Below are 15,981 nucleotides of genomic sequence, written 5' to 3' on the forward strand. Positions count from 1 at the left end.
ACCAAACCCCACCCTCTTCCCCAGGCTTTTCTGGCGGGCGGGGCCATCAGCTTCCGCTCCCCCCAGGGTTCCCAGCCCCGCCCTTCTCCTAGCCTTTCTTAGCTCTGATTGGGTAGTGGAGGGCCTGAAAGGTCACATCGAAGCAATGAAAATGGCTAGGATCCGGGCTCCCGAGCCTGGGCTCCAGCAGCCAATCAAACCCCCTCCGTAATTCCGGAAGGAGAAATCTCAGGAGATGCGGAGTCCCCCAGGAAACCCCCAAGGTGGCCAAGCGACGGGCGCACCGCCACGATCCCAAATGCCCGGGAGCCATGTCTCCCTTTGCACCTTCCCAGGAGGGATAGCTTTCTAGGAGGGAGCAGGGCCACGCAGCGGGTACTGATGACAAAACAATCGATACAAATTTGATTTAAAACCAAAGGGAGATGACCGCCCGCGCTGTCCCCTGTCACAGGAATCCAGAGCCCAGGTGAAGTCCTCGTCCTCCTCCCTCCTGGCTTCTGCTCTTCCACAGCCTCTCCGAGCCCCTCAAACACGGTTCTCTTCGTCCCCCCAAAAAAAAGCCGCCTCAAGGGTCACTTGATATTCAGTACAAATGTTTATTTTGCAATGAGAACTGCACAAAAAACCTTTAGTATATAAGTGAAAATTCTATTAATTCTCTTCTACAAATGTCTAAAGTGTTTAATACAAGCCTCAAATTCACTGACATAATTATTGGCCAAGCGATCCATCCGTGCATCAAGTACAGTGGGAGATTGTACACGTCTCTCTCTCTCACACTCCTGTACATGACTCACAAGCGGGAAGAACCAGAAGTACATCTTGGGGACTAGATTCCTAGAGGAAGGAGGCGGAAGGGAATTCGTAGTATGGGCAGGGTAGGGTGAGGAGAAAAAATTTAAGTAGTGGCTCCACCCTAATTTCAACCCAATTATAAGCACACAAACGAGTCAAACAGGGAATAAACTTTCTGGATAGCAATACCTTTGGCAGAACACACAATCATTACTCCAGCACTGTCTGGCCTAGGAAATGCTCCAACAAAACATAAGAAAAAATGAGAGGAAAATAAGAGATAAGGAAAAAAAAATAAATCAAAGAGCAAAGAAACAGGTCATTTGAACGTGGGAACCAACAGGACCTTAAATGCCTTCAAAATCACAATCCCTGGAGAGAGATATGCACCCTGGGCTCAGGGATGATCATGGCCTGCTAACTAGCTAGAAGCAATTACCCCCAGGCTTCAGCCTGTAGAATTTGGCAAATCCTGAATTCGAGAGAAAAGAGTTTAAAGGTAGGGTCATTTTTATTTTGGCTGTTAAAAAATAAAACAGGGAAGACTAAATAGCACTACTAATACATTTGTTTCTTTGCATCCATATAAATTATAATATTTGTATTTTACATCCTTGGGCCACTCTCAGTGGGAGTCCCAGCTGGGTGTGTATGCCTATGTGTGTAAGCCCCTAAATGGGTGGGGTAGGGATGTGGTGGCTTTTATATACAATCCCAAGAAGGGAAAGGGAGAAGACCCGGTGTGCAGAGTGTGCAGTGTGTGTGCGTGCATGCGTGTATGTGTGTGTTGTATCTCAGTCTTTCAGGTGATGTACATTTAAGAGTACCTGGTAAACCCTGAGCTTAAAATTAAAGGAAGGGGGGTAGGGGTTGAGGAAAAGGGAAGGAGAAATGTCCAAAGTGCTTTCACAAAAGGGAATAGGAGAGAGAGAAAGAGAAGAAATACTGTCTAAAGGTCAGGCCTCCATGAAGCTTCATGGGGGTTGGGGGGAGAAAGAACCCACTCCCTACAGCTTTGCCTGGGGATAGCAGGGCCTTTGCTTCTACTTTCTTTGAGGTCCAGAGCCAAGCTGACCTGCAGCTAACCCTCTGGTTAACACTTTGTGGCTTGAGCACCCTAGAACAGTATGGGGAGTAGTGCTGCCTCATGCAGTGGGGGAAGAAAGCTGCTCCCCACACTACCCCAGAAATGGTGTCAGCTTCAAAAGGAAACTTTTCTGCCTAGTATCCCACTTGTTCCTGTTGCTTTGGCTGGATCTGAGAGCCATGGCCACCCAACCGTATTCTTCTCTATGTTTAGGTGGGCTCTGGGTACTTTGATCCCTTTTGCCCCATCCCAGATCACTTCTGCCTGGGCTTCTGATACAGTGTTGACTACCTGGGAGGCAGTGGCTTGGAAGGCCATCCCAGCATTCAAGGAAGGCAGGACTGGTGGAAGGTTGGAGGCATCAGTTGAAAGAGCAAAGGACCTGGCTGACTGAAGTGTTTCTCTCACCTGCATGGCCATTACCCTAGTGTTCCAGGCCCAGGTCTATCACAAGGAGAGAATTCAAAAGAAATATCAGTAAGACGCCAGCTTTTAAAAAAAAAGAGATGCGTTTATTCCATGATCAGTACAGACCAAATGCATATTCACCGTATTAAAGTCAAACCAGTTAATTACTCCAGAGTTTGGCCAACACTGAGGCACCAGTATTGTACTGTATAGTGGGTACTCATGGCACGTAACCTTGTGAACAGTTCAAATTATAAAATTAAAAAAAAGAAAGAGTAAAGAGAAAAACACGCTGGGTCATGGGTGAGGATTAAGGGTAGGGGCGGGACCACTGATGGTGGAGGGGGGGTGCCCACCATCTCTGCTGTGCCACGCAGCCCAGCCCTGGGTCCACTCCCTTCCTGGTATAAAACAACTTGAAACAGATAATGACATTAAAAAAAAAACAACAGAAAAAAACAAAAACACACACCAAAAAAAATTTTTTTTTAAAAAAAGAGAAAGAGAGAGATGCAGCTTTCTGGTTTTACAATTAAAAAATATAGACTAATAAAGTTTGAAATTGAGTAAAATATAAGCAGTTTTTTTGTGTTTTGTATTTTGTTTGTTTTTTTGTGTTTGTTTTTTTTACACCAAGTTTGGTGGAGTCACCAACAAACCTCAAACAAATATATGCCAACTATATTCACTATACAATACAGCCACGGTCACACACTACCCACAGTGCGGCACCCCCTCCCCCCACCCCCATTGCCACCACTCAAAGGAGAGACGATAACACCCATTCCAAGTTAAGCAGTGCCTTTGTGTCTGAAGGAAAATTAAACAATAAAATTTAAAAAGAACAGAAAGGAAGGAAGGCAGAAAGAAAAAAAAAACAAAGGCGGAAAGGAACTGACTTTGGTTGGTAGTCTCGCTCCCAGGCGAGGCCTCCACACACGCGTGCTATGACGACCACCTCACTCCAAATGGCCATGGACACTCACACACCTCCACTGGACTATTCCCTTTTTCACAAGCGAACACTTACAGAGAACGGCTCTCAGTTAAAGGCTCAAAGGGGATGAGGGCAGGGTGGATTCTGTTCAAGGCAAAGCCAGTGACTAGGGACTTTAGGCAGCTGGGGGCTGGTCCCAACTGTCATTCTGCCTCCCCCCGCCCCCCCCCTGCAATCCCAACAACACCGGTGGGCTCCTGTTCTCCATGGGCTACTACCTCTGCAACCCCTGGTCTTACAATGTGGGGTAGAGATAGTGGTAAATGATACCAGGGAGGGAGAGAGGCCCCTCATGGGGCTCCTCTCATGGTTAGAAAACTGGTAAAGAATGTGACATCCTGGATATACTGTGAATACATCTGGCATAGAGGAGGACCTCATTCATGCCTAAGAACCACCTGGTCCAGCGCTTGCTTGAGGTTGGGTCTGACTTCAGTGTGTGCAAGGGGTGGGGAAGTCCAACGATAAGGCAGACTCTGCTGATCCTTGGCTGACAGACCCACGACGGGTGGAACATGCACAAGGGCTGGGCCCAAGGGACACCCCCTCCCAGCCGCCAGTAACACTAGGCAGAGTCAGTTTGCCAGAAAATCAGAGTCAGAAGAAACCCAGGCGCTATCAGAAAAGATTCTCTTCAAATATTGCCAAAAGATCACTCTGAAAATTCATGTCAATGGTAGCTGCCATCTAGAGAGAGAGAGGAGAAAAGGAGAATTAGAAGCCATGTTCCAGCAGCTAGCCACTTCCCTTCCTGTACCCAAGCTGCTCCCTTAGCCAGGCTGGCACCTCACACCTTTGCTCAACCCAGAGACTTCATGGAAAGCTCCCAGACTCTAAACTTTGCTCTTTCAGGGTATTATCTAGCACAAACCCTGCTGCCTCTGACAAACGTCTTTCCCTCGTCCCACACTGATCTCTCTCTCTCTCCTACCCAAGGCTCTCAAGTAATCAGCTCAATTATGAGCACACACAGAGAGATTTAAAAACACACCGGTCAACAGCTCTCATTTTTAGGCATTGCTAATTTGTGAAGACAGACAGCCTAGTAACCAGAATACAATATTATCTTTTCTCTAGAATGTATTCCAACTCACCGCCTCCCTGCGCCTTCGCTCTTGTTCCCGTTTCCTGGCCAACTCCCTCTGTTGATCCAGCATGGACTGGGAGGCCTGGGGCTGAGAGCTTTGTGCTTGAGGAGCTGAGGAGGCTGCAGCCACGGGTGGCTGCTGCTGCTCTGATCGCTGTTGCTGTTGCTCCTGACGCCTCCGAACCTCTTCATGAGCCCGCCGAGCCTGCTCCAGGGCATCCTCCTCCTCCCTGCTCCTGCTAGTAACAAAGTACCCTAATGAGATGGAGGGAGGACTTCTTTGGAAACCCATTCTCCCTCTCAGACAAGAATGGAAGATCTTCAGACCCTCACCCAAACCTCCAATTTTCATTCCTGAGTTAAAATCTGATCTCAGACACTTACTAGCTGTGTGACTTTGGTGACTAAGTCACTTAACTTTTGATTGCCTCAGTTTCCTCAACTGTAAAAAGCACCTAACTCACAGAATTGTTGTAAAGATCAAATGAGATATTTGTAAAGCACTTAACACAGTGCCTGGAATACAAGTACTATATAAATGCTGTTATCCTTTTTCTTCCCTCTCTTCACCTCATCCTCTCCTGTTCCCGTCTTAGCCGCTCTTTTTCTTTCTCAGCATGCTCAGCCTGGGCTTTGAGGGCCTTTTCACGCTCCTCCTTCTCTCGGGCAGCTCGGCGGAACTGTTCAAAGCTGTCACTAGATGACTTGGCTGTGGAGGACGGAGTGGTGGGGTGTTTCTGAACTAGGCTGGCCCAGGAGCCCATGTTTTTGATCTTGAGATCCTAGTCAAACGGAAAAAAGACTGGTTAGAGACAGGCAGAATAACTTAACCCGTAACACCCAGACCTATGTTCTGGTAAGTTTAGAGGGAAGGAAAGGACAGGGCCTGTGAAGTTCCTTCTTTATAATGTTTTGTACAAATGACTGTAATGTGGACGGACTATTCAATGATTTCAATAGTGGCAATGGGCTTAGTAATTCATTCATGAAACCATGAAATTTTAGGACTGGAAACTTAAGAGGTGATCTAGGCTATAGGCCACTCTTACTTCAAGACTAAGCAATCCACCACCCCCTAGCTAGGTATATATTGAAAAGCTACTCCCAATAGTTTGTTCAGGACTGGAGGAAAGAGAGTGTGAGCTAAGGTTTCATGATTCTCAGGGAGCTTTTATTTTACCTTTTTGGGAGCAACTGGGGTTTTGGGCTCTTGCTTCTGCTTGTCCTTGTCTTGCCCCACAGGTGGGGGTGCGCTCTGTTCAGGAGGTCGGATCACAGGTCTGCCAACATCCAACGGCTTTATTTCAGGCCCTGAGACACAGAGGGGAAGGCTGAAGGGCCAGTGTTTAGGATGTGACAACACATTTTAGTTTCATTAGAGGGAGAAGGTAGGAAAGACGCAGCAAACATACTCACGTTGAGGGATGTGGACAGGGGCCTTGATGTTCTCAGGATGCTTGGGGGGATCCTGTCGAAGGGAGGGGCCAAAGGGCTCATTTCGGATGATAGGTGAATGGATCTTCTCCTCCTTCACTACCACCAGGGGTTGGGACTGCACTACCGAGGCTGCTCTAAGCTCCTGAAACAGCATTACCATTTGGAAGGTAAGGAACTGTGGCCCAACAGCTCCCAACTTTGGGCTCTTCACTAATAACCTCTATTACCCACCTGTTTCTTGGGTTGGACGTTTTGCTGAGGCGGAGACTGGTGAGCTAGCCCCTGGAAAGGTGGCATTTGAGGGGAATGCATCATGAGTGGGGAGGGAGCTTCTCGTAGATGGCCTATAATGGGGACACACATCAAAATCAGTAAGGGTAAGCTCAGAAATATGACAGTCATGCTGACCCTACAGGTTATGGACCACATAATCAAAAGCAACAACTTCCTAAGATAGCCACCTTTTATAGGGAAGCATAGAAACTAGGAACGGTTAGGAATAGGCCTGCACTGGTCTGCTCCAGTAGTAGTGACCACATTTTACAACAAGAGGAACTATTGGGCAGATTGTTGAGCTAACATTTCTGAGTCGAGCTCTGGGCACAAAACAGGATCTGATCCCTTGGCAGGGCAAGCTAGCTTTTAGGACTGCACATTTGGCAGGAACCAGAGACTGCTCGGGACAAGGAGAAATGAAGATGTGACATACAATTTAAAGCACCAGTAAAAGTTAAGCTAACTCATATAATGGAATTTAGCCTGCTTCTGAGCTGGTAGGCCATGTGTTATAAGACTGGAAGGATAGACCCAAGGATCTTGATGGCCTCACTGATCCACAAATAGCTGCTACCTAACTTAAATCTATCCTTCCTTTGCCCTTATTCACTGTTGTTTCATACTAATTTTATACACACATACATTAGATCCTGCCCCTTGAAGTTCCCAGAGCTAGATATCTGTAAGGTCCTTGACTGTATTGATTTTCATTCTGTGTCCCCAGGGGCCAAGCACAGAGCCTTACACACTTAATAATGCTTGCTGACTAAATGATTAGCCAAAACAGTTGGTCTATCTACTCAGTCTGTGTGCTGTTACAAAGTGTCTAAGTTCCACAATAGCTGCTTTGTTTCCATTTTCTCTTGGGAGATGCTAACAGCAAAAGGAGGCTCTTTCAAATAAAGCCACTGAAGAGTTTGAAGATCTCCCACTCAAAAATTCAATATCCTGTTGATGACTGTGGTACTGCTGGTCATCAGAGCTGGAAGTGGGGCCTTGTATGGATGACAGTGGAAGGTGGTCTTGACTTGGGAAGCCATCTTCACTCACAGAGGTGGGGCAGCCAATGCAGTTTGTGTCACATAGGCTTTGGATTTCACATTAATCTTGTCAGACTTGGGTTAAAGGACACAGCATCTTACCACCTCTTGCTACTGTTGTGTGCCATGTCACTCCACAGAAGTTATGTTAACAATTCATCAGTCATTTTCACTGCATGCAACATCCTGTAGAACCAGTCCTGGAAAATCCACTTTCCACCCCCTCAAACACACCAATTGATTCCAGAAGCCTAATGGGAGGTGGTACAGTGTCTCAGTCTTCATTCTCTAGTAGTTTCACTGCTGAATGCCTTGATGCTTTCTATGTTGTTTGACATGTGAGAACTGGGAGTGTATAACGCAATGGATACTATAGATAGGTGGGCCTATGTTAAAACATCATATCCCCTGAAGGGACAGTTATATTTGATGAGATACAGAACTGAAATATTTTTAGAAGGTCCTGTTCCAGCTCTTATTCTAAAGATAGGTAAATAGGCCCAAAGAGGTTATACAATTTGTCCAGGGTTAAACAAACGGTAAAGAGAAGCGGGCCTTTCAGTGGTACCAGTCTCATTTATCAGGGTTAAGTTCATATCTCATTTTTAGTAACAACTATAAACTAGTGATGTCCAGGTCATTTGGTGTACTTCCCTAATTTCAGGAGGTTAACTTCGCCTGTCGGTATCACACTCCTACAAGGTTAGCTGTTATTTTTCAGTACTAATGAGAAATCCAGAGAACAGCTAACGAATAAATAATGCGGTTAATAACAAGTTTTGAATCAGACTAAGAGTCTAGTCAGGTGGTTCCCTAGGTCTTGGCCCTGTGGCATTCAGCAGTTTTAACTATGATGTGACCAATAAAGGCAAAGATAATTTGTATACTTATATTTATAGATGGCAGAATGCTAAAAGGGAAAGATAGCTAATACACTGGATTAAGAGCCAGGATCCTAAAAAATTACAACCATTTAGAATATAAGACTAAATCTAATTAAGATAAAACTTAATAGACAAATACAAAGTTTGACATTAGTTCAACTTATTAACTTCATATGTATAAGACAGAAGAGTCATGGCTAGACAAAAGACAGGATGGTCAAATAACCTAACATAGTTTCTGGCTGTGTTAAGAAGCTGATATCTAGGACTCTGCTAGTGTCAGACACTATTCGTAGGACTGTATTAAAATACTGTTGTCCTCTTTTTGGAACAGTACTGACAAGGATAAGGTTTCCTAATTATACCACATGAAGCCTGAAGGAAGAACTAGGAATGTGTAGACTGAAAATAAGCCTTAAGGGGGATAAATCTTCAAAATATCTGGAGGATTGTAATGGGGAAGAGGGACCAGACTGGTCTGGCTTGCATCCAGAGAGGGCAGAATTAAAACAAGGATGGTAAGTACAAACTTCTCAGTATTCAGTGCTATGCAAAAGTGGAATGGGCTACCTCTAGAGGTAATACGGTTTCTTCTCACTAGATCTTCAAGTCAAGGCTAGCTAGATTATATGACTGTTTGACAAGCATGTTTAGTTACAGAGGGCAGTAGATGGCCTCTGAGGCCACTTCTATCTCCGATGCTCTGGGTAGATCCAGTACTAGGGCCTTCAAGAGATCTCTGTTACAGGGGCCCATTCCAATACCATGAGTTCCTGCTAGTACCCATCCAGAAGGGAAAAAAACAAATAAAACACCTAAGCTTCATTAGTCTACTACTGCTTAGAATTCTAAGGAAGACTCCTCCTCCCCTCACCCCCTACCCCTGCATGTCCAGTTACCAAGAGCAAAGAGATGGTGGTACTGTTGGCTGTTGCTTTGCCTTTTTGGGAGGTGGCTCATTTGGCTCTGCTTACATCCTCCCCCATTCCCCTTTCTCTTCATGTTTGATCAACCAAACTGTTATATTCTTGTTCTCTTCCTTCGCCCTAATGGTAGAATGAATCTCTTCAGGTTCTAGGCAATAGATACTGATAATACAATAAGACAGCAGGCTCAGTATGGTGGTAATAATCACTTTCTAGATTTAGTTGTTTGAAGGTAAAAACTTAAATGATTAAGACACATAAAGTAGTTGTCCTTAAAGAGGACCTGGCTCTTCAGAAAAGAACAGAGTGTGATCCTTTTGTGTGAGTCCTTTAAGGCAAAGCAGGGACTCATTTGGGACTGAGAAAGCAAGCAAAGATCCGACTAGTTATCCTGCGGTCCGGGATGGTTTTATTTGGGGACAACTAACAGGTTTCATACTATGTTGACCTTGTGTGACATATCATTTATCCATTTTGTGTAAGGCAACTAAAACTTTGTCTTGGTTTTTGTACCATATTGATAAAACCAATCACAGAATCATAAAGCCTCTCTTTTCAACATACTGACTGATGTCTATTATCATCTTGCTTCTTTGTGGTCTTTTGTTTAAGTCCTTCAAAACTCAGCTCTCACAAGTAGGAAACTAGATAGGCTCCTTATCATCCCACATTGCCCTTCGTATGTTTATACACACTTTTAATCCAGACTTAACCTTTGCCAACTAAACAGGCAAAGGTGACAAAATATGAGGATAGTCAATACGGCAGAAGTTACAGGAAGATGGGCAAATTAATATACTACTGGTAGAGATATAAAAAAGCCCAAGCATTCTGAAAAGCAATTTGGAAGTATGCAAACAGAGCGACTAAAATGCAATCCAGAGACTCTACTGTTAGGTATATATCTCAAGGAATTCATTAACAAAGAAAAGGCCTCATACAAACCAAAATATTCATGGCAGCACTTTTTTGTAGAAGAACTGGAAAAAGAGCACCTACCTATTGACTAAGTTATGGCTAAACAAACTGTGATACATGGAATGTTACAGTGTTGCAAAAAACAACCTAGAGAAACATGGGAAGGAAGACTTATATGAACCAATGTAAAGTAAATCAAACAGAACTAGAAAAACAACATGCAATGACTGGAAAGCACAACAAAACACTGGAAATCAAGTGCTTTTAAATCATAATGACTAAGCCTAGACTCAAAGAAGAAATTTGACAGGATATATCCCTGACTTCCCCTATACTTGGGGACTATAGATTTAACATACTGTACATTCACACTTTTTCAATATGTTGTTTAGTTTTGCTAAACTGCCTTCTCTCTCCACTCCCTTTATTCTTTGCTTATAAAAGATGGCTCTCTGGGAGTAGGTAGTGGTGGGGATATATTAGGAAATATGTGGTATACATATAAAAAAAATCCTCCCAATTAAAGAAAAAAGCAGAACAAAACAATTAACTTATAGTCTTAAAGACTTCCTTGAGGCATTAAGAAGGTACCCTGAATTTGGGTCTGACTCCAAGGCTGCCCCTCTAGCCACTATAATATCCTGCCTCTTCCCCACCCTCTTCTGAAAGAACCACCTACAACATCTTAAAGAAAAAAAGGAAAAGATGGAAAAGTGAAAAAAAAACCAAAAAACAAAAATTGATCATTATATTGAAAAAAAAAGTCTGAAGTATATGTAATATTCTACACTTGTGAATTACCCACTTCTGCAAAAAAAGTGGGGGAGGAAAGCCTCTTATATCTCTTCTTTGGTTTGTGTTTATTTTTTGTAATTTTGCAACATTAGTTTTCAAAATTTTTTTTAGGCTAGTTTGTAGTTCCCATTTACATTGTTGTCATTTTATATGTTGTTTTCTTGGCAATGCTCCCTTCACTTTGAATCAGCTCATCTAAATCTTTCCATGCTTCTTTGTATTCATCATTTCTTATAGCACAGTAAGACTTGATTGTATTCATGTACCACTAATGGGCATCTACTTTGTTTCTAGCTAGCTATTTTTTGTTTCTAGTACACAAAAAGTATTGCTAGAAATATTTTGATGTATATGGGGACTTTCACTCATGCTCAGTTTTGAAAAGAAAATAAGGAACTCTGTAAGGTAAAGGAGAAGGTGACTACTCCAGTCTGAGCTTTCGGGATATATAGCACAAAGTACTTAGAGGAGTGTGAGGGATAGCAAATAGGCCAGTAGGCTAGATGCTGAAAAGACAGTTTGGAATCAGATTGTTTTAGAATCAGAGCTTATATTAGATTCTTGAGATAATAAAGAAACCAGAATATTTACTGCGGAAAGGCAGTGACAGTCAGATATGCACTTCAGGCAAACCATTTTGGCAGCTGTGTGATAGACTGGGGAGAGAAGAGATGAGGCAGGAGATCAACAGCTAGCATTCATAACAATAGTCTTGGTGAAAGGTGAAGCAGAAAGGAGACAGATGGCAAAAGGTGAGGATTTGAAAAATGACACAGGTTTGTGAACACTGGCAATGGAAAAGGTAGAAACAGAAAGGAGGGAAGAGTAGGGGGAAGAGAAGATGAATGTGAGATATCTATGGGACATGCAGTTTTCAATATCCAACAGATAGATGGTGATGTAGAACTAGAACTTGGGAGAGAGACTTAGGGACAGATAAATAGATCTTGGTGTTTTCTGCATAGAAGCTGATGAGGACACCAAATGAAAGAATAGGAAGAGAATACGATCTAGGATAGAGACTTGGTAAATATCCACAGTTAAGGGGCAAGACATAGTTGATGATCAAGTAAGTCAGACAGGCAGGAGAACTAAGAACACCACACTACCATGAAAATCCAGAGATTATCTAAGAAAAGAGGGTGAAGAGGGCGACCAACAATATCAAATACGACAGTGAAGTTCAGAATGATGGAGATTGAGAAAAGACATTATAGGAAGACTTGGCTTAAGTCTTGACTTTAACATTTACTGGCTGTGTGACTCCGAGTCAATTCCTTTCTGAGTACCCTATGGCAATTGTGAGTTAAACTGTAGGGCAGATGACTAAATTATTAGCAAACATTCCAGAAAGTAAGGCTCCAATCCAACTGTGGTACAACTACAGATTACTAGAGATGGAAGGGACCTCAGAGGCAATCAAACCTATACCTAATAGAGAATCCTCTACAAAATCTTGTGATAAATTACAAAACTGACAATACAGCCAACTGCTCTTAACTTGAAGCTGACCTATGTAAAGCCCAAAGGCTTTCCACGAGCCTCATATACACAATAGAGTTTAGCAGTCCAGGGTCCATTCTTAAGAGTTTCTTCAGTTTCAACACATTTATTTTACATGAAGTATTTTATTTTGCTGATAAACCCGGAATTTTAGCTGAAGTACTGACATAAGAGATGAGTTTAATTTTGCTTTTTTGAAACTGCTGAACTTTGCCTATAGACTGTATGAAGTCAGTAGTACCAAGTGGTCAATGCACCAATTTCCCCCATGTGGTTCAATACCTCCTTACTGATTTTACTCCTTTCTGGCCATTCCATTCAGAATACAAAAACCCTAAAGTCAATATACAAAGTTATGCTACCTAGTCATTATCTCAGAGTTCAAATGCCATTAACAGGAATGACCTTTTGGGCCAGTCAAAACATCTGGGCATACCTCCACACACAAATCTGCTTTTATTCCTGGTGATACAGAAATTGGGAGGAACTTTTCTCTTCTCTGCTCATGCAGCCACCACACACCCTCATTCACCCTGGCCTGGAATATTGCCACAGCAGATTAATTCATTTCCCTGTCTTAAGTCTCTCCCCAATACAGTCCATCCTCCAATTAGCTGATAAAATGATTCTCCTACAAAGTACAGGTCTAACTATGTTGTCATCCTACTCAATAAAGTTGAGTGGCTATTACCTCCACAATCAGATATCAAATGGAATCTTTAGACATTTAAAACCCTACCCTCCCCCACCTGACCCCTTCCTATTTTTCTAGTCTTCCTCTCCATGTACCGTACAATTCAGTTACACTGCCTAACTTGCTGCTCCTCATAAGAAACCTAACAGGCCTGACAGATGAGCCTGGTAATCCATTTGTAGCCTGGCATTCAAAGTTCTCCATATTTTGATCTCAATTTAGATTTCTTTATCCTCACTGCTCTTTAATTAGCTATATAAACCCTATTTCAGGCTACCCACTTAAAATGCTTTGTGTGTTTTCCAACTTGGATGGTCTATGCTCATTTCTTTTCCCAGAAAAAATTTTCTACCTTTTCTTCCTGAAATGATTTCTTTCAGATCCAGTTCAAGAGCAGGGACCCAGGATATAAGTCAAACATTATTCAACAAGCATTTCTCAAGTACCTATCGTGTATAAAGCACTAAGTCTGGAGAATAAAGCTAAGACACTGTCTTTACACTCATGGATCTTATTAAGAGCACATGTTCTAGAATTACTTGTCCAATAAGTAAGATGCATGACAATGTCATAGGGAAAACCCAAATGGAGCTTTGATAGAGACTCTTACTCCTAAGAGCCACTGCATATCTCCCATGATGCTTACTCCCCCTGCTTGCCACTTACTGGTTGTGTAGGGATCAGACTTATGGTGCCGTGGTGAAGGATGGTGCTGGATGACTTGCTGAGGCTTGGCTGGCTGCGGCGGCGGTGGTGGTTGTTGCCCTGGAGGTGGGTGGGTCGGTTGCTGGGGAGGGGGTGGTGGCTGCTGGATATGGGGAGGAAATTGCATGGGCTGCATGTGCATGGGCCGTGGTGGGGGGTTGGTGCTGCTGCTGCTGTTGCTGCAACTGTTGCTGCACAGAAGGATGGGCTGGAGGAGGTAGGGGTGGGGGAGGCTGGGATTGCACCTTCACAGAAGGGAGGAGGGGTGTGGATGGCTGCACCTTCTGTAGCTGTTGTAGGTATATCTGCATCTGCATGGGAGTGAGAGGGGGGGGTAGGTGGCTCTTCATCCTCTAGCAGGACTTGGGGTGGCTGAGGCATGGGTGGCTGAGGGAGAAGGGGCTGCTGAGAGAGTGCAGGTGACACAGCTGGAGGGCGGGCTGGTTTAGGGGGCAGGGCAGCAGCTCGATTGCTAGGCCTTGATGGCTGCTGGGGCAGAGCATTGTGCAAAGCTGGAAGAAAGAAGCAAAAATTCTATTTCAGAAAACACATAGCCATTATTAACACTTCCTATTTTTTCCCCTACTGGTTAACAAACTTTACAGAGGAGTAAGCTCTCGCTAGCAAACTGATTCTGTGAGTTGCACTGTTATGATAGGACCCTTTGGGAACCTTATTTCACCCTTTTCTCCAACCTCATATTCTGCTCCATTTCTTACCTGGAGGAGAAACTACTGCATGCTGGTTGAGATGAGGTGGAGTGCTGTGCTCAGGTGGCTGGGGCAGGTGGGGAGGCAGCTCAGTTTGGGAAAGGTGTATGATTGGTTGGGCAAAGTGGGTGATGGGATCAAAGACACTCCCTGGGAGTGAGTGCTCGAGGACTGGCACCTGGGCAGGGATGAAGGGAGGAGGGGAGGATTTTATTGGTGGAGCTGTCTGCTGAGGGATCGAGGGAGGGGCTGGGGGTGGTAAAGGTTGCTGTTGCGGTGGTGGCGGCTGCTGGGCTGGGGGCTGCTGTTGTGGCAGCTGGTTCGTTGGTGGGGGAGGCTGCTGCTGTGGTGCCTGCTGATGGTGGTGATGGTGGTGCTGAAAAAGACATAACAGGTAAAGAGTTAAGGAAAGAATAGCTGAACTCAACCCAGTCTAGAATGGACTGTAGGACTTATGCTTCCTCAAAGGGCAGGAAGCACAGCAGCCCTCCTTCCAGAAATCTGAGAAAGGGTTTCTTGTCCACACAGCTGGGCCACTTCTAGTTACTTACCTTCTTTGGTTCCCGCCCAGGATGCCCTTTCTTTTTGGATTTTGGTGCCATCTCTGCAGAGAAAAGAAGATAAGACTCTGGCTGAATTTTAGCTGTGTCAAACCCAGTAAAAGCCTCAAAATACCTGTTAGTATTGGCTTGGACCCACAGAGCATGGAATTTTAGGACTGTAGCCAAAGAATTCAGTAAAAATGTTGGCTCACTGGGTTTGAAAGAAAAAGCTCCTGGGATAAGTAAGGCTAAGGGCTTGAACACAGAAGGACCAAAGACCGCAGTCATTATCCTTACTAGGCCACCTGGAAGAGGGTAGGGCCTTGGATCACAGAGCTTCCAGAAAATCAGATGGGGAGATTTAACCAAGGATTAAGGACACTGCTACTACTGCCACCAGAGGAAAAAAAGCTCCTTCCCCTTTCCCCACGCCCCCTCAGTTGGTCCTTTCAATTCATGCTCCTCTTTTATTGTTTTTTTTTCCTTCTTTCATTTCAACAAAGGCCCAATAACCTACCAAAGTGGGGACACAGAGAGAACAGACTCCCATCTTCTTTGCTCAGGCCCCATTCTTGAGCACAGCACAGTAGTCTCCACATAGTATCTTTAGCCAATGTCTTCCCCCCACCCTCATCCCTAGTTTCTCTTCTATTTTCTGAGGACCAAAAAACCATTGACGAAGGAAGCCTGTGCAGGGTTATACCCAACTTTAACTGTGTCAAACCCAGTAAAGGTCTCTAAATACCTGCCATTGTTACCCAGTTCCTCAGTCACGGGAGTCAGATAGCTACTTCTGAGAGGGCCTCATAAATACAGGAAAGAAGCTGACAAACAGGAATGCTATAAGGCCTCCAAGTAAAAGTAGCCAGTTTCTCAGACCCATAGAGAAAGAAATGCATGACAGAACCAATAGCTGCTAAAACTGGGGAGTCATGGGATTAAAAAAAAAACATCTTTACCCTCACCCTCAGTCATTGCTTTAGGCTACAAACCACAACTTTACCTCTACCTTTCTGGTACAGTGGGAAAGGTTCCTACTGTCCCAATAAGAGTGAATAGCTGGGAACAAGTCTGGAGTCCTAAAGACTGTTTTCTTCACCCAGTGAAACAAGCACCTTTCAAGAAGGGACTGTTTTAGTCATTGTATTTATATGCCTAGTGCAGAGGACCATTT

At 44.1% G+C, this 15,981-nt stretch overlaps 1 protein-coding gene across 1 annotated transcript in view; it reads right to left on the reverse strand.

Moving 5' to 3' along the window:
• Positions 1-2,375: 2,375 nt before the first annotated feature.
• BRD4 (bromodomain containing 4) overlaps positions 2,376-15,981 on the reverse strand; it is a 164,173-nt gene continuing 150,567 nt past the window's right edge. Inside the window, 11 exon segments of the mRNA XM_020969364.2 lie at positions 2,376-3,977; positions 4,385-4,613; positions 4,948-5,159; positions 5,558-5,688; positions 5,794-5,956; positions 6,046-6,158; positions 13,517-13,712; positions 13,714-13,887; positions 13,889-14,067; positions 14,275-14,641; positions 14,817-14,869. Of these exon segments, the coding sequence (XP_020825023.1) occupies positions 3,909-3,977; positions 4,385-4,613; positions 4,948-5,159; positions 5,558-5,688; positions 5,794-5,956; positions 6,046-6,158; positions 13,517-13,712; positions 13,714-13,887; positions 13,889-14,067; positions 14,275-14,641; positions 14,817-14,869 (1,886 nt within the window). The 3' untranslated portion in view covers positions 2,376-3,908.

This window comes from Phascolarctos cinereus, unplaced genomic scaffold (assembly GCF_003287225.1).
Source record: "Phascolarctos cinereus isolate Bilbo 61053 unplaced genomic scaffold, phaCin_HiC Scaffold_4;HRSCAF=312, whole genome shotgun sequence".
Classification (NCBI taxonomy): Eukaryota; Metazoa; Chordata; class Mammalia; order Diprotodontia; family Phascolarctidae; genus Phascolarctos; species Phascolarctos cinereus.